The sequence below is a fragment of the Coturnix japonica genome, chromosome 10 (genome assembly GCF_001577835.2).
Source record: "Coturnix japonica isolate 7356 chromosome 10, Coturnix japonica 2.1, whole genome shotgun sequence".
NCBI lineage: Eukaryota > Metazoa > Chordata > Aves > Galliformes > Phasianidae > Coturnix > Coturnix japonica.
In genome coordinates this window covers 16,411,098-16,435,836 of record NC_029525.1, presented here as the reverse complement: position 1 = coordinate 16,435,836, position 24,739 = coordinate 16,411,098, and the positions used below count along the sequence as shown (strand labels likewise).

The following is a 24,739-nucleotide window of genomic DNA, read 5'->3' as shown; positions in this document are numbered from 1 at the left end:
CTGAAATGTAGACTGTTGCTTTGCCAGTTACACGGTTTATACTTATCCATTATCCTTATCTTTGTAGTTATTTTTACCAGTGTTACAGATGTGCCATGTCTTTTCGGAAGACATTCTCTTGGGTTCTTTTGGAGCCCCATTCTTTCTCCATGGAGATGTGAATGAGCAGAGCACACAGCACAGACAAATGAGTTCAAAATGAATAAAATTGGTAAGAAAATGGAGATGAAGCCCTAGATTGCTTACTGAAGTAAGTTAAATAGTTTTGCCTATGGAAGCTGGTTTCTTCCAGGAAATAGTGGAATAATAATAGCTTTCTGTTATTATTTTTTCTGAGCATTCTTGAAGCCTCATGAATTATAAGCAGTCAGATCTCACAGTCCTGAGACAGTCTGTTAAAACCATGTCCTAGGACAGAGAAATTCTCGATTCCATTCCTGGCACTGTCCCTGACCATCTGTCGCTTGTCCTCTGCCTTGCTTCAGTTTACCCATGTGTAAGAAGCACTTAAAATAAACAAAACCATGCTTTGGAAATGACTTCAGTACCACAAGCTAGAAATTTGGGGGTTGCAACATGGGAAAAAAATGGTTCTGTGGTTGCCAGTCCACAGAAACCCTGCGAGTCTCCCTTGGGAAGCTAAATCCAACTGACAGCTCTCCACCCCATACTTGAGAGAACACCACATTGAGCATCCTGTTTCTGCCCACCTGCAGTACACATGGTAGTTGACTTGTTTAATTGACTTTCAATGCATACTAAGATTCTGATTCAACACTGACTGGAATTAATAGGAGCGCTCCTATTGACTTAATGATCTCTGGGTCAGTCTCCATGTGTGTTCAGAGATCTCTGCCTTGAGATCCCCAGTGTTCCCATGAACACTGTTGTAGGGAAAGGCTTTGTTTGACCCATCTCTGTGCTGCGAGCCTGCAGGAGCTGTGCATGCAGTGAATGTCTCTGCCTGTACAGTAAGGCTATTCATCGATGTTGCTCTTTATTCAGAAGCAAATACAGCACTATAGTCATTATTGCTCATAGACCCTTTCACACGTGGCATTAGTTGAGTCTTGATGTGGAAAATTGATGACAAGCTATGGAGGAAAGCTTGGCAGTTAGATACGAGACAGGAGACGTGGTTTGATTGAGGTGCTGACAAGCCAGTAATGAAATGGAACATTACAATCACCTGTGCTAGTGGAGACCTGGGGATGAAAGTGTGGCACAGCCAACAGGGAGACAGAGCAGCAGGTAGGTCACAGGGAGAAAGCAAAAGAGGGTTGGTGGAACCGGGGGAGAAGGAGGAGGAGATGGAAGAACAAGAAGGACAGGATGGAGATAAGCAGTGTGGGTAGCTGTGATGGTGGGATTGGGAGAAACTATTTTGTTTGGTGTTTACATCAAAAGTTGCAAGGCAAGGTCTGCATCTCTGGCTCCAATTTGCTGACGCTGACACTAAATATAATTAAATATAGATAAGTCCCTAGAGTACAGAATTGGTGGAGGGAAATAAACAGGTTGGGCGATAAATTAACTGGAAATCAAAGATACGTACATCAAAGATACCTATCATGTGATCTGAAAAGCATAAGAACTGCCATGGAACATTAAAGAATGGTGTTTCTGCACAATTAAAGTTTGCATTTTTTAACTGATGAGAGTATTCCCAAACTCCAAAAACTATTTGAACTATTCATGGTCAGTGCAGCGCCTTCGTGTCAGTTTACAAGCAGCTGAAACAATACTCAAGGGCTGAAACAATGCTCTGATGGGTTTGTGACTACTTTGGAATGGAAGATTAAATCCATCCTTAGGTGTAAACACCAAAGATCTAAACGTTACACCGGCATGAAAAATGAACAAGGGAAAAGAGCACAAAATATGCTGAACAGCAAAGTTACTGACACGAGCTAAAGGATGGAGTTTGGTATTGCTAATGATTTGAAAACACTTCCAGGATTAGAATCCATCCAAAATGATCTTAGGATGTAGACATTTTTCTAACAGAGCACTGCATAATTTAAGGTCTCTACAGAATACAGCCCAACTTGCTGCAAGTACCAAGGTACCAGGTTCTTATTTTCTTTATTTGCTCCACCAAATATCATTGAGAGATAAAATATCCCTATGAGTGTGGCAATAAACGCATATTATGCAGCACTACAAGAAATGGGCAACGTTTTGCAGTCCCAGCCTGGGAGAGAGGTTGCCACAGTCCTCAGGCGATGCGCTGCTGATCAAACAGGAGTCAGACTCAGCACACAAAAATCAAACCTGGCAGCACAAAGCTGTGTCTGCGTGTGCAGGCTCGCACACACGGGTGCCTCTGCCTGGGTCGTGTCAGCCACTCTTGTTTCCTACCCGGTGCGTAGGAAGAGCAGCATTGCTGCTATAGAAGGTCGTATTAATTAAAAAGGGAAAGAAGTAATGTTTTGCACTTTTTAATTTAATCCTTTTCAGACAGATTTTCAAGAGGGATGAGTTAAATCTATACAGTGAGTCTGAACGCACTTAAGCACCTACAGCCTAAATTCAGAATTGTTATCTGACTTTTCGCTTTGTAACAAGCCACATCAAAACCCTCTGAGCCAAATATCTGTAACCGAGGGAAGCTTGAACTCCAAGCCAAAATTGCATGGTTGGAGCCTATCCCTAAACATCGCTGCAAAAATAGCACATCAGTACAACGTGGGGTGCCAGGAAAGCAGCGCTGCCGTGTTCCAGTGCAGGCAGAGGGTTTTTTGTTGTGCTCAGCAACATCTTGACGCGTTGCACTAATCTTAGCTGTGCGCTCTTCGAAGATTATTTTTGTCTCCGTTTCTTTCATAGTCTTTGATGCAACAACCTGGTGTGGGTTACATCAGGCCTGCGGGAAGATCCACAGGACCCGTTGTTTTCCAGGTAGCCCCCCCAACCCACCGACGGGCACCACAGGTGAGCGAGACTGGGATCTTTGGGCCAGATCTACGTTTTTGGTTAATTTAAAGGTGACAAAGAGCTGTGGGACCGAGGGGCAACGAGAGCTCAGGGGGGTGCGTTGTATTTCGGGCTGTGCTGGAGCGGTCCCGCTGACCCGCGGGTCTAATGGAGCCGCACAGCTCAGGGATGGAGCCGGCCCTGAGCGGGGGGAGAAAGGAGGGAAGCGCTGTCACAGCCAGCCGCCCTCCTCAGCGGGGTTATGAGGCGAACCGGGCCAGCACCGGACCCGCCATAGGGGCGGCGCTGTGTGGGGGGAGCCGTCCTCCTCCCGCGGTCACGAGCCGGCGACCGCCCCCCCCCCGCCCCCGTGACAGCCAAGATGGCGGCGCCAGGAGGCGGCGCGGAGGGGAGGGGGGATCCCGCCTGAGCCGCCCACACGGCGGGAGGCGGTGGAGGCTGAGCCGGGCTCCGCTACGATGAGATAAGGGCGCGGGGACCGAGCGCGATTCCCCTTCCCCGCGCCCCTTCGCCGCCCGCAGCTCGGAGCCGGGGGCACGAAGCGCCGGCGGCCGTTCCCCCGGCCCGGGGAGCGCGGCCCCGAGTGAGGTGAGGTGAGATGAGATGAGATGAGATGAGATGAGGGCCGGGGGGAGTGGCGGGGGATCTGCGAGCAGATATTTGGGGCGGGGGCCGGAGGCGGCGGGAAGGAGTTGGGTGAGGGGCCCGGCGTGGGCCGCGCCGAGGAACGCGAGCTGGGGGCCGCCCCAACGCGGGGCTGCGGGGGGGGCTGAGGGGCGGGCGGCCCTTTGCACACCCCATCCCTTTGCACACCCCATCCCTTTGCACACCCACCCCATCCCTCTGCGCCTCGGTAACTTTCCGTTGGGCTGCGGCGAGAGGGGGGAAAACTTTCTCCTCTCTGTGCTGACCCCTGAAGCGATCCGGGGCCCAGCGGAGCCCCCAGCCCGGCCTGCGGGCCTCGGGCCGCGCCGCTCGGCTCGCGCTGCCATGTTACGGAGCGGGGCAGGAGCGGGGTCCGCCTCGTCCTTCAGCCGCGGTTCGCAGGTAGGACACACCGCCCGGCTCGGGCAGGTGCTGCTCGGTCGTATTTTTGTTGTAACTTTAGCCTCGGCTCGCAGAACGCGGCTGACTTCCAGCTGGATTAACGTGGCACGCTGGACATCAGCCCTGACATTTCAGTTCTGTCCCGTCATGATGTCTGCACGCAGCGGGGATGGTTGGCCGAGGAGCTGTAGTATTTAATAACTCCTCAGCAGCGATTGTTATTCTGGAGTCATTTCAAACAGGATTTTAACGTGGGTTGCCCTGAGAATGGGGATTTCTAGCAATGAGTTCCCGGCACCCCATTCTGCGTTTGGGCTTTTCTGAATTCTCTGAGCATTCTGGGCAGCTTTTCACTCCATTTCACAATTTTTCTCTGGAACTGTTGCTCAACTGGAGGTTTCTGTAAAGAACGTAACGCTCCGGTATGTGATCATTTCACTTTCTGAGTGATTAGACACAAGTGTTTCATATTGATCCGTGATGATTTAGGAAAAGGAATTGAGTTAGTGTAGTTGAGGAGTGAAGGGATTGTTTGTGGTTTGTGTGTCATGCAGATTATCTCACGTTGTGAGAGTCTCCTGTTTCGCTTTTTCATTTTAATTGCTGGGAAACATGGGAGTGTTTCTGGGGTCGTTATGAGCTGGCATTGAAATGGTTCAATTATCAAGAACGTGGCGTTTGGTTTTGTGGTTAACTTTTGGGGAGGGGGAAAACTGCGTGGAGCTTTATAGATGAAATAGGGGGTAAGAAGCTGAGCTTCTCTACAGCCTTAAGGGCTTGCATAATGTGCATATTTCATCCTAGAAACATTAAGGTCCAGCTGGATGGAGAACTTTAATGAAGTTTATAAACAGTTCCTGCTGCTTTTGAGCACGCTTTACCCAGTGGGCTCTTGTAAATTGTGCTCTTAGCAAAAACGAGCACAAAAAAGATAAGATCTCATTCTCTGAACGCTGTGACAAAAGGCTCTATGACCATTTTTTAAGATACAGGCTGTCTTAAAACTATTTTTCCCATATGAAAATCATTCATATGCTCGAGTTTTGGTCCTTCTTGCAGCAGTTGCAGGTTGCAGGCCCATGTTTCTTGTGAACATCTTGCTCTCTATGCACTGTAGTGCCCATATGGAGCTTAATGGAATCTCTATATGTGTTAATGGCAATACCGACTATTTTGTATTTACATAGCTGGAGTTAATTATTAGTTAGCGAAAGCATAAATATTGACAGAGCCTGGTTTATTCTGTAGGACTCACGCGAGTGCAGCTGATCTCTGTGCAAGCACTGGGAACAATGTAAATAGATGGATCACACTGAGGAGAGAAAGTAGCAAGAAAGAAAGTGGAGCTGAGTTGCTGCTTGGTTTAACTGAGGAGAACGGAGTTGAATGAGAAAGGTGTTTAATACCACCGGCTTTATGGCCTTGAGGAAACACTTGGGAATGCTGCTGCTCAGAACTGAGTCTGATGTTTAATCTACAGGATATTGCACTGAAGGATTTATTCATCTGTAGGTAAATTCCTGCTGGAGTGTGTGAGAGCAGGAGAAGAGGGTCACAGGACTCTGTGTTAGAGGAAGACAGTCTAGATTGAGCTGAGTTACGATATGGGTTTTGTTAATCTTGAGGTTTTGAAATTGGAGGAAGAAATTTGCTGTGTCACTAAAATATTCAGCATCCCTTTTCAGTTTCCATTGTACTTCCTAGCGGCTGAATTGGAGGTAGCTTTGCAAGTCGTAGTAGATTGAAATGCTTTTTGCAAGAGTGAGTGGAGGAACATTTGCAGTTATGGTCAATGTGACATCAGCAGGTTGTGGAAAGTGGAGAGTACGGTAGTCACTTAGTCAGAACCTCCCTGAATGTGAAGTAGCTGTTGAAATGAAAGCTTGCAGGAAGTCTTTTAATGCGTTGTCCTTTCCACAGAATTGACTTTAATTTTAAAATCTGTTGCTGGCGTGACCGAAGAGTTGGAGGCTGAAATGTTGCACAACTTGTATTGGGTTTAAAAGGAAAACCTTGATGTAACCTTGTTCAAATGTGATGTTTTGGGCACTGGTGGTTTCCAAGTATCTGGCTGACATAGTTCCAGTAGCTCAGGTCTCAGTACAACTTTGGCTGCGAGTTGGGAGTATTTGTTCTGAAGCTTCCTGGAAAGAACTTTAGCCCTTCATAAATACGGAGAAAAAAAGGAATAAAAACAATTCTGGTGTCTGCTGTGTTGTGTGTTGGGTTGGTTTATTTTTCCAAGTGTCTTAAAATTGCATCATGTTTAAGATTTTGCACCTTTGAAGAAAAGGAGATTGTGCTTGTTGAAGTAGTAAGGGGGGAGGTGTGGTATAGAGGGCTGAGTTGCGTTTGTTCCTCATGCTTTTGCTGCAGTCATAGGATGGGAAGGAGCACAGTGAAGCCCCTCCATCTATTCCCTTCTATATCGATTCTCTATACAAACAGCATTTGCTACTGTGAGCACAAATCATGAGACAAATTTCATGGCACACTGAGTGCAGCAAATCCTCTGCAAGCTTAAGCAAGTTGTGCCTTGCTTTATTTGAAGATAGCTAAGGGGTATGAGGTGGATGTGTATAAACAGAGAATGCATCACCACCTTAGAATCAGTATTTTCTTGAACGGTGTGAGGCTCTTTGCTACATTGTGTGATCACCTTTAGGTGTTTTATGTTTCAGTTCAGGTTTATTCTATGGTGGATCTGGAAATCTGGATTCTGACTGGTCTAGAAATGCTCTGCTTGTATATTTGTATATAAAGTGCCTCCACAGGCTGTACAGCCATAATTAAAATGCACAGAGCAGGCTGTTTGATCTATAGCCGTCATTTCAGTCTGCGGTGCAGAATTGGTGGTTCCCTAAAGAGCTCAAATACAGAACCAGGAGGAGATTGTGGAGGTGAAGTGGAAACTATAGCGTTGGTTCCTACTCATTTAAATGGCAGATGTTTTTTTCTCTTTATGCAGTATTAATTCAAGCCTTAGATACAGGGTTACTGCAGAGGCTGAAGTGATGTTGTAGCAGACAGGAGTATGGGGAGGGGGATGAGGAGTATGATAGAAGCGTAGGAAGTAAGTTAGCCAATCATATCCTCCCTGTTTAATCTGTACTTGAAATTTTGCCTTCTTCTTTAGGTGAGGGTGAAAAATGACCCTTATGGATCAAGGTATTATATTTAACCATCTGAAATTAAAGTAGACAAGCAGCACATGCCTTGTATAAACCTTATGTCCATATACACAAATGGAAAAGTCCCCAGAGAACTGTGTGTGTGTATGAAGGCTTTACACAAACAAACAGAAACGGGTCGTGGGCAGGACTCTGGGTTTGGTTTCATCCTGAGCTTCAGAAGAAACTTGTGAACCTGAAGATTTATTGTCAGTTGTACAACCAAGATGAGGATCGTGGTCAGCTCCAGGGGCTTCTGTATGTCAGCCTGTTTGCTTGTGTAGTATTTTGACTATACAATTACAGTGCAAGAGCTTAATGCTTTTCAGGACCTGCATGTGCAGAAGTAACCAGACTCTGCACAGTGCTGTCAGTTAAGTCCCAGTACAGCAGCACTCCTCTAACAGCGTGTACAGCTTTAGAGTTACCTTGGATGCTGAACTCCTATTCAGGACAGTGAAGAACTCATTATGTAGAGCACCAAGGGGCAAACCCTTCTGTGAGTAATTTTCTCACACTATTTAGCAGATGGGTGACTCTCTCTGACCCGATACACTTAAGCCTTTCTTTTAAAAGGTTTATGTAATAGTTCTGTCCCAAAAGGTGGGCAAAGGGTTTTAAGATAAATCTGTTCTATGTTCAGAATGTGCTTTGAGCTAGCTTTGGAATCCTAATGCAGCAGTTACTTTGCATATAACTGCTCTTCCACTGTTGTAGTGTGATTACTGGGGGGAAATGCTGCCCTGCTGTTGTGCTGCTGGCTAACCTGGCTAGGAACCTGTCACAGCAGCACATGCTGCTCCATGGATGTGCTCTAGCTGGGCTGGTAGCTGTACATTCACACCCGTTTTTCTAAGGGGTAGAAGATGACCGTTTTGCTCACTAGATCTGGGGATTTGCTGGATGCAAAAGGTGTTAGTTGGTGTTATCTCACCATTAAACCTTTCCAGTCTGGTATAGGTCATCTGCAAGTGGCAATTGCAGTCTATGTCTGTCATCCCGTGTGTGTCCCTTCTTTGCAGCATGACTGGATCCATTCTGCCTACCTACAGGACATATTTGCTGATGACAGACACACACATTGGGGGTAGGGGAAGCTTTGTGCCTTCTCCCCATTCCCACATGCATTCAGAATTTTAATTTGGGTGGGGAGAGATTTCACAGCTGAGCTGAAATTGGCCCATATGTCTAAATGAGGCTGGGTGAAAGCAGAGCTCTTGGACAATACTGGTTGATACACCTTGATACTGTGACATGTTGGAAGATCCTCTGCTTTCCTGTGCCTTTATGGGCTGTGCCAAGGAAAGAAGAACATTCTGTTTGGGGACCTCTCCTTCTTCAAAGTCATTGTATGACAGTGGTTGTACAAAGCAGACTGGTTGCCCTCCTGAACTGTGCTGGATGAAATGATATTTGTGATTCACATTGCTTACGTTGGCTTCATTTCTCCTTCATTTACTGTATATTGTTGTCTACATTTCTCCTTTCAAACACATTTACTGCAGAAATTGTTTCCATTCTTTGTTTGTGCTTTTTGGCCATAAATACTGTAATTTAGAAAGAGAAATGGAAGTTTTAAAACCAGCCCTGTTAAGAGCTATCTCTGTCACGAATCTCATGGGATGCCTGGACATCCCTTTACTGCTATTTTTTGTAGCCTTGGTTGGGTGCCATGGCATTTTGCTGTGGTACAGCTGTAATAAGCACCTAAGCAGGCTGTTGTTTCTTGGGCCCTCAGTTATCCCTCTGTTTTAGCTGAGAGTAAAAGCAGCAGTGAAGAACAAACAAGTGGAAGACTTGGTGAGTGGTAGCGGGGAGTATAGAAGATACAGAAAATGCCTCAGCGTGAAGTCTGTTCCTTCTTGCCTTTTCTCTGCCAGTTGCTGTGCTTCCTCCTTAAGCTCTGGTACCCTACATGGTTAGTTCTTGCTGGCAGACTGCAGCAATCCCACTGAATCTAGATTAGCCTCTTAATTTAACACTGATTTATCTTTTTCCCTAAGCACTGCTGAACGCATCTGTCTCAGTTTCTGGCCTGCGTTGCAACATTCTGCTCCTAAAAGCGTGTCTCGTGCTCTGTCCCTGCACTCTTACCCAGTGCTTGTCTGTCTCCCAGGCACCTCTTAGAGAGCTGCTGTTAACAGATTTTCGGCAGCACTCTTGATTATCTGTAGTGTTGTTTGGATCAGAGTGTGCTGATTTGGTATGGGTGATTGGGAAAGGACCTGCAAGAAGATTGATAGCGATTCTGGCCAAGTGATGTGAAGGCAGAACAACTTTATGGATTAATTGTTTATTTTTTCCCCGTATGCCAATATTTCTCTTAACTCTAGTACTTCTATGGCAGCCAGGGGCTCATGTTAATTACTGTGGTGTTTAATGCTGTTGAGTGTAGGTATATGTCGGAGTGGTAGGTTGGGGAATTGCATCAGCCATATTTGTTAGTGATTTTATCTATTGCTGTTATTTGTTTAACTGTGGTAGGAAGAAATGGGGCGGGGGGACGAGGGGAAGAGATTTGTTTCCAAAGCTCCTCCTTGGTTTTTCTGGATAGCTGACTAGGAAAGTGTCCACAGGGAAATTACTTGTGTTGCTGCTGCTCTTTCTTAGGCTTTTTGCAGCTGTGCTGGAGATCTGCAGGTGATGCCTAATGTTGCTTTATTTCATGATACTCCCAGAACTTCGTTACATAAATCATAGGGATCAGTGGAATGCAGGTGCAGTGTGGGTTAGCAAGACTTGTTGTAGGGGCTGGATTCGTGCTCCAGGCTGCCACCTCCACTCCTTGCCCTGGGATTAATGACCTGAAAGTGTTGATTGATTCTGTGTAGTATCCACAAATAGGAATGATGTTTTAAAGTAGACTTGGAAAGACTGAGCTGAAGGAGTTTCCCAGGTGGCTGTTTCTCTAAGGCATGGATGCTATTTATTGGAAAGGAGCAGAACAGCTGTAATCATCCAAAGCAGTTATAACGCTCAACCAGATTTCAGTTTATTTTGTCCATTTCCTCAAAACATTAAATGTTGTTTAGATTCTTAAAATATCATTGCAGAATAGGACTTAGTATTTGTTTAAAACCAGGCTTCATATACGTTTCTTAGTATGTGGGAACATGTAACCTTGTCTTAGCAGTTGAGTTCTGCAGCAGTTCCCAGCGCTCATTCAGTGCTGCTGGTGCAGGGGAGCGTTCAGTAAGTTTAAATTTAAACAAATGGGCACATTGTTTAATTTTTGTTTTTACTGTTTCTATAGGGAATGAAACTGTAACAAGAAGTCTGTATTAAAGCCTGGCTAACAGCAAGAGAGTAAGGTGTAGAAGAAATGCCTTGATGACAAGGTAGGGAAGACACTGAAAGTTATTTTTAACAGGCTTCTGTTCTGGTTTGGCAGAGTTCCTGTGATATTTGAGCTGCTTCTGTTCTGTTTGCTCACAGGATTGTGTGCTTGCTACAAGGAAAATACCGGTGATAGAGGGCTTGGCTCACTTCTGCCAGGTGATTCCAGAGTCACAGGGAAGGGCTGAAGGGTTTTTCCCTGGTTAATTGCATGTTATTAGCAGATTTTCTACTGTTGAACTCAAATGTGATTTTGCAGTGTTGTGGCTGAGAAGTGGTTTGGAGCAACCAGAGCGGGACTGACTCATCCAGTTGACTTCATTTTGCTCTTGTGTGATTAATGCCCCCGTTTCTGTGTGTTTGTAGCGTTCTTCAGTGTAATACTACAGTGCATCCATGAGTCTGTAATGTGAAGAGCCGTTAGGGTTGTGTTGGCAATTGCCTGTCTGTGTAATGTTCACATGCTTTCAAAGTAAGGAAGGTCTTGGAATGTGAGTATATGATGAATGCTTGAAAAAATAGATTGGAAGATTACAAGGCAGTTGTTGTGTTTCTGTCTGGCAGAGGTGGGCAGATGGAGCTTCTAGGGAATTGTGCAGCCCTTACTGCTGTCTTTTGAAGGGCTGTGTTCCTCCTGCACACACAGCACGCATATAGGGAGCTCCTGCTCTCTAGGAAAGCTCCCAGAAAGAAGCTTCTTGGTACCTGCAGCCCATTTACAACCAAACCCTGTAGAAGTCTATAGCTAGGAGCAGGCTGTATGAGTTGCCTGTATTTTTTGTCCTTCTTGTAAATAGCATAGTGTATATATAATAAACATTGTGCTTCATGAAGTATTATGCCTGTTGCTGAGCAGATGGAACAGACAACAGATCCGCATTGGACACTGATTTACTGTTATATCTGAAAAGGTAACACTGTATAAAATCACACCTCTGAACTTGTGCTTGTTTTTGAACAAGATTTGCAAATAGCTTATAGCAATCAGAGGAGCTTTCCTGAAAATGAAGTGGTTTATTGTGTGTGCTTTTCCTTCAAAGTTCGGTGGTGAGATTGAAGTCTCAGAGATGTTTTATCTGCATGAAATGCTCATCTAAACTCCTCGAAGCTTCCTGCTCATCCCTTGTGCTGGTGGACTGTCCTGCACTTTGCAGTGGACTTGTTCTCTTTAACAGTGGCGTTAGACCACAAAGTGAACTTTTCAGATGAATCCTTCCATGCAGCTGCTATAATGCCAGAAGCTGGGAATTAAAAGAGCTGTAGTTAAGCAACAGAAATTATTAATAAGTATTTCCTGAGTGTTTATAGGGAAATAGGTTATTATGAATTAAATTGAATGCGCAATGAAACGGAGTTTACCCTTTGCCTTTCAGCAAGGTAAGCAGGCTAGTTTGGTGGATCTGTGGCAGAATTATCTGGCTGCTTTTCCCATTCCCATCTCTTTAGAAACAGCAGAAAGTCCTTTTTTCCTCCCTCTCTTAATTAGTCACAACCTGCAAAGTTTGTGTGTTTTTTGATGCATTCTTACAGTTCAGTTTGCTATTTGTGAAGATACTTAAGTAAGTTACAATGGTATAAATTATAGGCACTGATCATGCATGATATGACCATCACAGAATGGTTCAAAGCCCATATTGCTGGGGATCTGCACATGGCTGGGACTTTTCTAAGAGGCTGTTCATGACCCCTTGTTTACATGCACTTTTTAAGGCAGGCTTTTCTGTTGCTGTCCTGCTCCCGGCTGTCCCTGCTGACTGCAGTGCAGAGCAGCTCTAGTTGCTGCTTCTCATTGTGTCACCATTACTGTTGTTGCATTTCACCTAGGAACTGCTGCTCTGGGAAGCACACTCGTGCAGTGTGGCTGTGCCTGCAGATGGCTTTTCCTTTTCTTTCATGTTCTTTTTCTCAGAGGTCGACTTGCAGTACTATGGCTGTATAGTTTCAACCTGTTTTGGAATACTTTTACAGTGAGTTTTTTGTTCAGATTTAGCGATTCATGTGAGATTGCTTGTCACTTAATTGGTCCCTGAATTAGCTCATACTCTCTTTTTGTGACCTGTTAACATAGAGATTGCATAAATCTCTGCATACAATAAACAGATGTTAAAAATTCAGGGATGACAGCAGTTCCAGTAGAGTCAAAGTTGGCTTTCAATGAAGAACCACTGAGTTGTTTGATCTCTTCTGCGTTTCATCCCATTTCTTGCTGTGAGGCTTTGTATCAGAAAGCAGAGATCTGAAGGGACGTGGCATCACTAGCCAGGCATTTTTCTTCCATTTCTTACGAGTTGCATTAAACTGTGGAAGACTTGCTGACTTGGGTATTACTTGCTATATAACCTTAGGAAGCAAATGTGTGTGATAGCAGGTGTTTGTATGTAGGAGATTCTAATTTTAACTGGTTATAAATGAGGAGAGCTTGTCCCAGTTTTTCTTGTGTGCTTTTGGGAATTAATGTTTGAATCCGAGGCATTTGCTATAAACTTAATGTGAAATAATTGATGATGAGGCTTTAATTTTGAGATAGGTATTACTCTTGAGTTTTAAAATATAGACTGTGTTCTGTTCACTCGTGATGCTGTCTTGGCTTTTGAATCTTAAGAAATTGAGGTGTTGATGCACTGAAGTTATACACCTTACTTGCAACTTTAACACTCACACTTTGTGGCTTTGTTTTTTTTAAACAGTTAAAATATTTTCTTTTTAACATGAAGACATTATGCATCATTCTGTGGGTGGGGAGCTTTACTGAAATAGTGCTGAGAACAGGAATGAAAGAAAAATTTCTAGCTGAATTCTGTTGCTTTGCACTGAGCCTGTCCTCACTGGGGTGTTTTTTCATACACAGCCATGGAGGGTGTAGTCATACCTGACATTATGTGATGTTAACGCTGTATTGACTCCTGTTCATGGAGTTCCCGAGTGTTAGCAAGCTCCTGAAACTGCTGTGTTGCAACAACTTCTCTTGCAGTGAAGTTTTCCACCCAAGTAAAATATAGACAATAAAAGGGCCATTTAAATAGCTTGTCTGGTTTGCAGAGCTTTAGTCTTGATGACCGTAAAGTTCCTGAAGCTATTTATCAGGGCTTTAATATTTCTAACTGATTTAGATGAAGATTTTTTGCCTCTGTGTCAGTGGGAAGAATTTCCTTTATTTGCAAAACCATGCTAATAAATAGGAAGTGAATTTAAGTGATTTGCAGAGATCCTCAGGAGTGCCTGGTAAAGAGGTAACAAATCAATGCATCGTATGCTGTGTTTTCTGCAAGGCATTTTTTCACCGTGTAAATATTACTTTGTCCTGTGCTGAAATTAATGTACAGGCGTTGTAGAAAATGCTGCCAAAAAAAATAGAAAGCTATACGAGAAGAATTCCTATGTAAAGAACTGTTTTATCAGTATGTTCCAGGAAGGAAGAATGTAATTTCACATTACAATTTGGCTGGAACAGCAGGAATGTATTTCTTGTCATTATGAAAAGCTTCATGTGGTCTGGAGTATTATTGTTTCACAGTGATCTGTATCACATTGAAGTTGACTGAGTTTAAATGCTTTATGTAAATATTTGGTGTATTGCTGCCTGTGGATGGGTTGCGTGTTGAGGATCTGAGCTCTGAAATGTTAATGTTCAGTGCTTGTATTGGGGCCTTAGTTCCAAATTGTTGAAAGATGGTGATGGCAAATGGAAACTGTTACATGACCTTATGATGCATGTGTAACTCTTTTGTATTCTCCTGTTGTGTTTTAATTTGTTATTTAGAAATTTCTATTTTAAAATTAAGAATAACTCTGATATCTTAAAATTTCCTTTAAAAATAATGATTTGTATTTCTTTCCCACCAGCTTCAACACCTTGTAATGGAAGATGGAAGACAAAGGGGCTCGTGTTGCTGACTACTTTGTTGTCGCAGGATTAACAGATATTTCTAAGCCACTAGAGGAAGAAATCCACTTCAACGATGCTTGCCATAAAATTGCAAAACCAAAAGAACCTATTACAGATGTAACGGTGATTATTAAATCCCTAGGAGAGGAAGTTCCTCAGGGATATAAATGCATAGATGTTACTCCCTCAGGACTGTCTGCAGATCTCAATAATGGCAGCCTTGTAGGACCACAGATTTACCTTTGTTACCGCCGGGGGAGGGATAAGCCCCCGCTTACGGATTTGGGGTGAGTGATGATTCTCTTACAGCAGGAAGTTTGGTAATTTTCTGTGACTAATGAGCAAATAATGCAGGTTTATTGAAATATCACAACTTTGAGGTGAAACTCTGAACTGAAAGATACTCATTGACTTGAGGATGCTGTAACCTGCTACTGTAGGAATGATGAATGCTGAGTGCATTTTAGTGACACCTGTAATCTTGAGTTTCCAAAGCAAGTTATAACTTCCAGTGTGTACATTTTTGGTGGAACAAAATGATTAAGCTGTTTCATAAATGCAGAAAGAGTCATGTGGCATTCATAGGGTTGGGCAACAAAGCTTTTCAAAGGCCTGAAAATAACACTTGTGCAGTAAACAGTGGAACTTTACAAAGCAGTTATAGTGGTGAAGAACTAATCTTGATTAATCGCAGTTTTTTCTGTTAAAATGCAGTTTGTTATAATGTTGGATGAGAGCTAAAATATACTGCGCTCAAAATATTTTGATCAGGTGAGATGAGCTGCTGCTAAACTTGTGCTAGTCAGTTACAATTATATGTAGTATTTGAAACGTTGGAGAAGGGAAATAATTATGTGCATTCTGACTCTTGTTCACTCTGTTTTAATTAGGGTTTTATATGATGGGAAAGAAAGAGTAAAGCAAGGTTGTGAAATAATTCAAGCTACTCCCTATGGCCGGCCTGCTAATATTAGTGGCAATGCCTCGTCACAGCGGGTGTTTGTCACCTTCCGAAGAGCATCTGAAAACATGACACAGAACACGTTGGCTGTTACAGATATATGTATCATCATACCAAGTAAAGGAGAAACCCCTCCACATACGTTCTGCAAGGTTGACAAGAATCTTAATAACAGTATGGTAAGAGATCAAATGTGAATTTTGAACACTTGATATTCAACAGTGTGACTTGTGTGGAGTATCTGCAATGGTTTCCAGAGTACCTGGCTTTCATAAGCACTCTCCAAAGATAAGTCGTATCTTGGAAGAATCCAAGGATTATACTGCCTTGTTCCTTCTTGAAACAAAGTTGTGTAGAATTCCTGGGGCAATTGGTCTTTTCATTAGTGCTGCCATACAAATACTGTCATGGGATTAGTCCTTAGAACCTGTTGCATTGCCGTATATGTAACTGGAAAGTGTGCAGCCTGATTTACTGTTGTGATGGGAATTCTGTAACTAAGAGCTCTCCTGTCTTTTGTTTTCATGCTCTCCCATTACCTGCAGCACTGTTTTTTGTCATTGTTGTCATTTCACAAGCATTGTCTAAGAAGGGAGTTTCTTATAAACAACGTTGTATACTGCTGGCTGTAAGCTTGTTTAAAACCATTGTAATGGCTCCTAAGATGGAGTTTCTGAAACACACAGTTATCACCGCACTCTGTTTGCAGATCTTAATATTTAAGTGTCTCCTAGTTGAATCTGCAGCACTATTTTCATATGGCCCTCGTAAGTCATCATGCTGTTGAGAACGCTGACAGCATATGTGTGCAGTATTATGCAGAAAGGATCGTGGAAGCAATCTGTACTTGCTTTTGAATAAATACCTGTGGGCATTAACAAATGGATTTTTTTCAGTTCTACTGTCTCCTGTATTGACTGGGTTATGGGAGTGCTGTGTTGTGTCCATTGCTGTATCTTTCTGCTGTATCGAAAAGCTGTGTGTGCACATGTGGATGCCTGTTTTTCCTGATCTGTGGCCTTCGTGCTTACTTTATTCTCATGTCCAGAAACTGAGAGCATTAAAAATATTTTAATACATTATCACAGCTGAAAAGGAAATCACTGTATGTTGAAAAATACGTATGACATTAGAGTCTTAAATCACAGATAGCACAAGGAATGTCTAGAAGATTGATTTGATTAAAATGCAGGCATAAATATTTATAAACATACGGGTTTGTAGTTGCATTAATGAATGTTTTGGAGAAGAGTTGATAGTTCTCATGTTCTAATCTATGAACTAGTTTTGTTTTGGAGCTCAAACTGAGCCTTGCTATGGACCATTTATTCCAAGGCTAGCACAGTACTTTCCATTACCTTTTTCTGGCTGTTGTTGGATAGGATAATGTAACAGGTCACAAATTTCTGTATCTTAACATTCTACATTCATGTATAGATAGTGATTTCTTTTAAAACAAGGAAAAGGAGGCTCCCATTATTTGCTGCATCCTTTTCTTTGGTATGTTATGACTCTTTATTTTACCCTGTAACCCAGTAACTTCTTTCATTTTATAGTGGGGCTCAGCTGTGTACCTGTGTTACAAAAAGTCAGTGGCAAAAACCAACACCATATCATACAAAGCTGGTACGTGTCTACTGTTATCATTTTTTAATCCTTTTCATTTCCTACCTCTATTTTTATTGCTGATAAATGCCTTTCAAGAATAAATGTGTATATATTTATGTGAGAAAATACCACAAAAAAACCCGATGTTTTTTCATGATTACTCTTTTTAAAAACATTCTGAAGAATATTATAGGCTTCCAATCAGCCCTAAATGCCAGTGGCATTGTGCTTGTTAAAGTATTTTTGGATTGCGTATCACCTTATTTATGTGACAGAACTAGTTTTGATATGGCTCTGGTGAAATTTATTGTGTTTTTTAAATCCTCAGATACTTCTGAGTGTGACACAAGCATGATTCACACTGGAGCTTTAGTGCACATGTATCCCTGTGAGGTGATGCTCTCTGTTAACAGTGGCAGTTTTGATATTACAAAAAGATGCATCATAAATTTATAAATATATACAGGGCTTGTGGGCATGTTTTTATGGAATGAGCTGTATGTTTTTTCCCACCGTTACTTACATGTCTGTCTCTTTACCAATTGTCTTTGAAGGTTTAATATGCAGGTATCCTGAAGAGGATTATGAATCATTCCCATTACCAGAATCTGTGCCTCTTTTCTGCCTACCTATGGGTGCAACAATTGAATGTTGGCCATCTAACAGTAAATACCCTCTCCCAGTTTTTTCTACATTTGTACTAACTGGAGCTTCTGCAGAGAAGGTAACTTGTGTTTAAAATTTGGTTATTTATCTGTTCAGATTATCTACAAAAATATCCATTATCAAATTTGAACCTATTCTTTTGGACCTAAAAGCAAATGTTGCATTTGTTTCTCTGCTGGACTGTTGAGTGTAGAAACCCATCCTTTGGCTTTCTATCTGATTAGCCTTTGAACCAATAACTATAAAAATCCTGACTGCCCAGACATGCAAATATACTATGCTTTTTTATTGCAAATATGTAAACAACCTTGAATGTATGTACTTGTCCTATAAAGTAAATGGGATGTCAGAGGAATACAGCTTCGAGCTGCTTATTAAGGTGTGCTAGAATAGCTTAAAAATGCAATTGTAGGAACAGTTTTCCTGTGGATAATCATTATTTGCTTCTCCTCACTTAAATCATTTCTTAAATTAATCTTTCTCGTATGACATTGAGTTTAAATAAATAATAGACAGTCTGGATTTTCACAGCCATAAGAAAACTTCAGAATAAATTGCTTTAAGAGCTGGTGCATTAATGTAACTTCTGAAAAAGTAATATTAACTTGACTCCCTGCATGTTTGCTTTGAAGACTTAAGCAAATGCATTGACTTCAAATCAACTATGTTGCTTACAGGTATATGGTGCTGCTATTCAGTTCTATGAACCGTATCCTGAAGAGAATCTTACAGAGAAACAAAAGTCTCAGTTGGGATTAGCAGCTGCTGTCGAGGGAAAGTCAGACTCGTGCAGAACAGTTCAAACAAACAAGTGTATTTGTCTGCTCTCTCACTGGCCTTTCTTTGATGCTTTCAAGAAGTTTCTTACCTTTCTGTATCGTTACTCCATTTCTGGTCCACATGTCCTACCTATTGAGAAGTAAGTAACTTCAAAAACCAGAAAGTCATTTCTTCTGATGAGTGCACTTCTCTTGCTTAAAAGTTTCCTGTAATATCCTTTTGATCTTAGTCATCAAACATTAATTGTAATGATTGCAGTAGAGCAAGTCCTTTTCTTTGCTGATGAAATGCCTCAGATTTTACATCATGAAAAGCTGTAGATTTTTATTTCTGATTGAAATGCCTGCAAATATCTGAGACATTTTCATCTGAGTTTCTCCTGACTGCTTATACTTTCCTTTAATCTGAAAGCATGTGTTAATAGAACTCTTTCTGCGTTTTTGGAGCTTTTTTTTTTTTAAGCTTTAGTCAATTTATAAAACAGAACTTATTCAACTTTTTAAAGCACTTCCTTGTAAGACATAGAAAAAAGTTAAATGCTTTTTAAATCACAAAATTCACATGTCCATGCTTACAAGTGCAGACTGAAGAAAATAAGTGAAGTTAGTGATTATCCCTGTTATTCAGCTTGTTTCCAAACAACTGCAGTTCTTGTCACTGAGTTACAGTGCTACTCCAAACCTCTTAAACATGATTGTAAAACGGAATTTGATACTCAAACCTCAATATTTCTACTTTACAATATATTATAAAAATGGCTCTGTGTCATATTTCAGCCACTTAACAAGTTTCCAGTCAGAATCATAATCCAGCCTGCCATTCTGGTTGTTGCAACTGGGCAGATAAGATCTGAAGGTCATATTAGCTCTGTGGGGTTTGGAGGCCCTTAGCTTTTGGTCTTCTGAACTAGCATGGACCATTTTTACGTTATTAATAGTAATTTTTATCTTGAGGTAAAATGGTTTAAGCTTATTTCTTCTAAGATTGTTTTTTCTTCTTCTAGACATATTTCTCATTTCATGCATAAAGTTCCTTTTCCATCTCCTCAGAGGCCAAGAATTCTGGTGCAGGTAAGTGTGAAACTTCTTAATAGCTGTGTATGAGCAAAGGCAAAATAGCTGTTGAACAGATTATAGTGAATGGAAAATATGATTTGTATATTCACATGGGTTTTTTTAAATGCTCAGGACATTTTTTCCTAAATTCGTAGACCTGTCATAGAATTGTCATCTGTTACTGTTATAGAAAAAGGGGTTTGAGAACAATTGCACTGAACCTGTGTCTGACATTGTGTCACTTTTAGTAGTTGAATTGAAAGCACAGTGTTTACATCCTGGTTTGCTGTGTATACACCTTCAGTAAAATATTTATGATAGGGAACACTAAACACGCATTCTCAGAACTGTGAATGAGCTCAGAGGAAAACATTTGATTATTTTCTTTTCATAGAGTGAAGTTTAGGGAACTGTATCAAAACCTGCCTGGGTGTATATCCTGCAACTAACTGGAGGACTTGTGTGAGCAATGTGAGATTGCTTGACAACATGCTATTTTTCAAACCCTCAATATATCAAGTTAGGACACCTTCAGTAGCTGATAGTATGGATGTAGTATACATAGGTTTTAACAATTAGCTGTGGTTGATGGGATATGTACGTCCTTTAAGCTGCTTTCAGGAGCTTCTGAATTGTTGGATATTGCACTGAATAAAAGAGTGTGATTGTATCCAAGAAATTTTCCCCCTAAGTTGTGTGGGAAATGCTTGTATGTTTGAGAAGTATGAGCTCTAAGGATTCTGTTTCATTGGATAAATAGTAGTCTAATTTTTTATTGTATAAAACACTTTTTTATTGCTGTTGAGTAACTAGTATGGCAAATCCTTCTGAATATGAGCTTCTTTGTCTTGTCTATATGCTTTCTGGAAAGGAGATTTGGTGTGTTTTAGTAACTGCATGTATACCAGCCTGAATGCCTGACTTTGATTCTAATTACTTTTAAAGGTAAATATTCAGGAATATTCCTGACTGCTGATTTCCAGCTGCCGTTATTGGTAGCTGCTTCTGATCTGCTAGAATCCATTCTCCGTGCCCCCCCTTATCACCCTGACTTTGCTATTTCTTCTAATGACTGTACTCACAGCCTGGGGACTTGGAGTGAATGGAGTAATGCTGTTGTCCCTCTGAAGAATGGGGGGTAGAAAGTATCTCTTCTGCCTGAGGGAAACACACTTATCTGCTAGTGTAGAAGCACAAAAGCCATAGGACATCACGCTGGCCTTCCTTACTGGGAGCAGTTTACATAGGTTACCTCAGGCTGAAGAAATGAGTTCTTTGAATTCTTTCAGTGAGCAAGGTTATGATGGTAATTGTCACAATGTGACTTACATGGTGACAGATCTAGCACGGAAAGTGGTGTGGCCATCCTGATCTATTGTTGAAGCTAAATGTAGCCTTGGCCTGTAAAAGTTCTGTTACATGAAGTAGAACAGTATGCAATATCACAGACTTCTTTTAGTGTTGTATGTTTTGCGTGGCTATCCAGGCACTGTTAGATAACTGTTAGCTTCAGTGTTTGTATTACAGATTCCTGTGATGTTTCTAATTTCTATTCTCCAGTCACCTGCAGTGGAGTCTAAGCTGAAACATACTCAGAAATGAAATGCTACTAAAAGATGTCTAATCTTACAGCTTAATTGTACCAGTTACTGTGCTTTTACACAGTAGGTGGACAGTGTGTGGCCACTTAGTTTGCAAAGAGGATTAAGGTAGCTGGTATCTTGTTAAGTTGGATTTAGGATGGCTGAAAACGTGTCAGTTGAGTTGTGATAAGTTGATTGCATGTCCATATTCTTGTTCTCTCTGGGGTCTTTCTGTTCATGCTGAGTATATGAATGGTTCCTCTTGATGCATCACTGTAAGACAGAAATGATAATTGCTGATATCTTCATCTTGAATCTTCAACCAGTACGACTTTCTGTCTCTATCAAAGCTGAGCAGTTTCTTCCAGCTAACAGCTTAATTCTCATATCTTCTGAAGGAAACTTCATGATAGTCTGCCATCTGTCCCCTTAATGCATTTTGTCTGTCTCCTTCCCCGTAAATCCCAAAAGAATCCTCTCTGAAAGCATGGTAAGAACTATGGGTCCTTGAAGATTTACAAGGTTTCATTTTCAGTAGTTAATATATTTACTTTTTTTATTGCATTAGCTAGTTTAAATTCCTTTTTTTTTTTTTGTAATGAATATGCAATGTACTCAGTTTTGACTGAGAGAAGAAGCAGACTTTGCCTGCTTAAAATGTGCTGATGCATAGCTTCAGCTGTGCTTTTCATAGTACTATGTATAAGCTTTGTGAAGTTTGGTGTAGTTCACATTTTCTGTGTTCTCTGCTGTTATTGTGTAGCTCCTAATGAATAAGTTCAGAATAAAAAGAATGTATTTTATAATCCTTTTCCAGCTGTCTCCGTATGACAACCTAATTCTTAGCCAACCTGTATCATCACCCCTTCCACTGAGGTAAGTAGCAGCATCTTCTCTTTAATTGTGAGACATGTTTTGACTCAAGTTTTCGTGCTTTCTGTTGCAGTTGTGCAAATTAAGTGTTCTTAACTGGTGCCTTTTGTAATTTTTGTGCCTTAAAAATTTTGGGGGTAATTAGATGTGTGCCCTGTCAAGGAGACGTGCTTAATCAACAATACCTGTGCTTATTTTGGTTTGTTTTATTTTGAGATAATTTTAGTGGTTATTGATGCAGAAGATAGATAGCTAAATCTGCTCGCTAGGAATAGGAACCTGAGCTCCCAAGACTGTACATCCTTTGTATTGTAGTGTGATTAGAGGAGTTCTGCAACTCGTTTAACTTCCATGTCAGGAAAATTTTGCATATCAAAAATAAATGCACATCCTGAACAGTCTAAACTGACTGAAGAGTTGCAGGGCATCGTGGTTGTTACTGTTGGAAAGAAACCACTCTACACTAAGCAATGAAATGTACCGAGTAGTCTGCTTTGAGGTTGTATTTCAAGTAAAGATTTGCAGATTTAAGTTTATAAACTCATATTCTAATGTCTTCTCTATTTTATTATTGTTAGTTTTTTCTTCTTGGTCCATTTTAATTCACATGTGTTTATGTTCTCTAACAGCGGAGGCAAATTTTCTACACTACTTCAGAATCTGGGCCCTGAGAACGCAGTGACTTTACTTGTATTTGCTGTGACAGAACATAAAATTCTCATCCATTCGTTGCGACCTTCTGTCCTTACCAGTGTGACAGAGGCATTGGTCTCTGTAAGTAACATGGTTTTAATTAGGCACCTGTAAGTGAAGAATATTTGTAAGATAAAAGCTAAAGCTACAGTAAAGCTGCTAGACTTGCATAAAAATTAGAATCATATTTAAGATCTTTAGCAACACAAATTTTTCTCTCTAATTATATTTCTTGAAGACAGTAGACAAAAGGTAACTGTTGTGGTGTTTATGTGTAAGTATTGTGGGTGAACATGTTTGATCATCACAAAGTTCAGCACTTTCCTGCCTTTCCCCACACAATTCTGTATCCTGTCTTGTAGAAAAATGTTCAGTGCACATCGTTTTCCTTTCTTGCTTAGCGTTGTTTTAATGCCTCAACTGGATCTAGTCTCTTGTTACACTGAGTTTGTTTCTACTAATTAAACAAACTGAAACTTAAGAGAGATGAACATTCTCTAATAAAATGCTTCTATAATTACAGTAGTAATGCTCTCTTATCTTCTACATCAAATGCTGAAGTGGGAATCAGTCAAGTGTGTTTCATACTTGCACAGACTATTACGTGTATTTAACCTACATTCTTCTCTTTGCATCTTTTCACAGATGATATTTCCTTTCCACTGGCCTTGCCCATATATTCCTCTCTGTCCGTTGGCACTGGCAGATGTATTAAGTGCACCATGCCCATTCATAGTGGGAATTGATTCCAGATACTTTGATCTCTATGACCCTCCACCAGATGTTAGCTGTGTTGACCTAGATACCAATACCATTTCTCAGTAAGTATTTATTAATAACGTTCCTTTCACATTGCCTTTCTTCTACTCCTTTTCAAGGGCAAAACTGGCTTTTTTTCTTTTTTACAAAATTTGTGTTGTTCTTTGCTTTAAACCTATGAACTTTCTAATATATCATCTTCTTAGAGTGAGAGTGCTAGAAATGATAGCTGTTCTGTGTTCTGTTTTCTATTTTTCTATTTGCTTTTAGCTGTTTTTCCTTGATTTTCCATTATATACAACAGAATTAACCTGTTTTACAGGAAAAAGTCAAACTTGCTGACACTTTCTGCAGCCTTAACTGAGAGGGTCTGGAGGCTTCTGGTGCCCTCTGTAGACAAAGAAATGTTATGTTTTTCATAGTGATAACGATATAGTTGTGTCTTGATTTCTATGCACTACGTGCAATTCTATGCACTATGTGCAAATAAAATTAATTTCAGTATTCTATCAGCATTCCAGTCATTATCTCTGTCCTAGTTGAAGTAGCTACAACTTAGAACATAGCATGTATACTGGTAGCTTATGTGAACATAGTTGCTCAATTCAATAAATCCATCTTTCATGAGCTCCAAGTGGGATGCTTTCAATGCTGAACAGTGTGGCTCCATAGTGGTGGTGCTGAAATATGCAACATTGGTTGGATTCCTGTAATTGTAAATCATGTTGGACTTCATTTGTTCATTTTTGGCCTTCGTCAGTACTATTTTAATTGAGCAAATTGTATATACTCTCACAGCATTCTGATGTGTACTGGATATAGGCCTACATATGTACATGCTTGCAGGGTATACTCATACATCCTCCTCTTATTTTTCTAGAACTGGAGATAAGAAAACTATTGCATGGAAGATCTTGCCGAAGAAACCTTGCAAAAATCTGATGAACACTTTAAATAACTTATATCAGCAACTGGCAGGTGGGGAAATACAGAATAAGATCAATGTTGGATAAAATGGGCCCCATCAACAGATAAAGAGCTGGTTTAATGTGTTCTTAAGTTAAAGAAAAAAAAAATCTTCAACTTAATTAGGCAGCTCTTGCCTAATTTTTTATATGTTTGTATGAGCAGATTTGAGGCTTTTTTAAGCTCTGTCCATACTGGTTTCCTCTGTTGCTGTAGTAACTAATGTACTGAAAAAGTAAATTTATCTTCCTTTCAGTATTATCCCGAGATCCTTAGTTTGCATAGGGTCAAGGTGAACCCATTGCTTTGTATTAACTTTTAATAGCTCAGTAGGAAGGAAATCTAGTAAAAACAGGTTTATTTGTTTTTTGTCAACATGCAAAAAAATTGATACAAAATGTAATGTTTCTGTTGTTCAC

At 41.0% G+C, this 24,739-nt stretch overlaps 1 protein-coding gene across 9 annotated transcripts in view; it reads left to right on the top strand.

The window, feature by feature from the left end:
- DENND4A (DENN domain containing 4A) overlaps positions 1-24,739 on the top strand; it is a 58,735-nt gene that overhangs the window by 13,495 nt on the left and 20,501 nt on the right. For 3 of the 9 annotated variants that reach the window (XR_001557577.2, XM_015873257.2, XM_015873266.2), the window contains 12 exons: positions 2,830-2,934; positions 10,408-10,492; positions 14,334-14,663; positions 15,267-15,516; positions 16,894-16,963; positions 17,500-17,669; positions 18,289-18,530; positions 19,395-19,461; positions 21,847-21,905; positions 22,532-22,676; positions 23,241-23,416; positions 24,235-24,332. Coding sequence is in view for 8 of the 9 variants with exons in the window: in XM_015873257.2 (XP_015728743.1) it covers positions 14,356-14,663; positions 15,267-15,516; positions 16,894-16,963; positions 17,500-17,669; positions 18,289-18,530; positions 19,395-19,461; positions 21,847-21,905; positions 22,532-22,676; positions 23,241-23,416; positions 24,235-24,332 (1,585 nt within the window). In the remaining variant the exon portion in view is untranslated. Of the gene's footprint in view, positions 1-2,829; positions 2,935-3,278; positions 3,531-3,797; positions 3,985-10,407; positions 10,493-14,333; positions 14,664-15,266; positions 15,517-16,893; positions 16,964-17,499; positions 17,670-18,288; positions 18,531-19,394; positions 19,462-21,846; positions 21,906-22,531; positions 22,677-23,240; positions 23,417-24,234; positions 24,333-24,739 lie in introns of those variants that run through there. The other 6 variants (XM_015873258.2, XM_015873260.2, XM_015873261.2 and 3 more) reach the window with 6 other exon arrangements.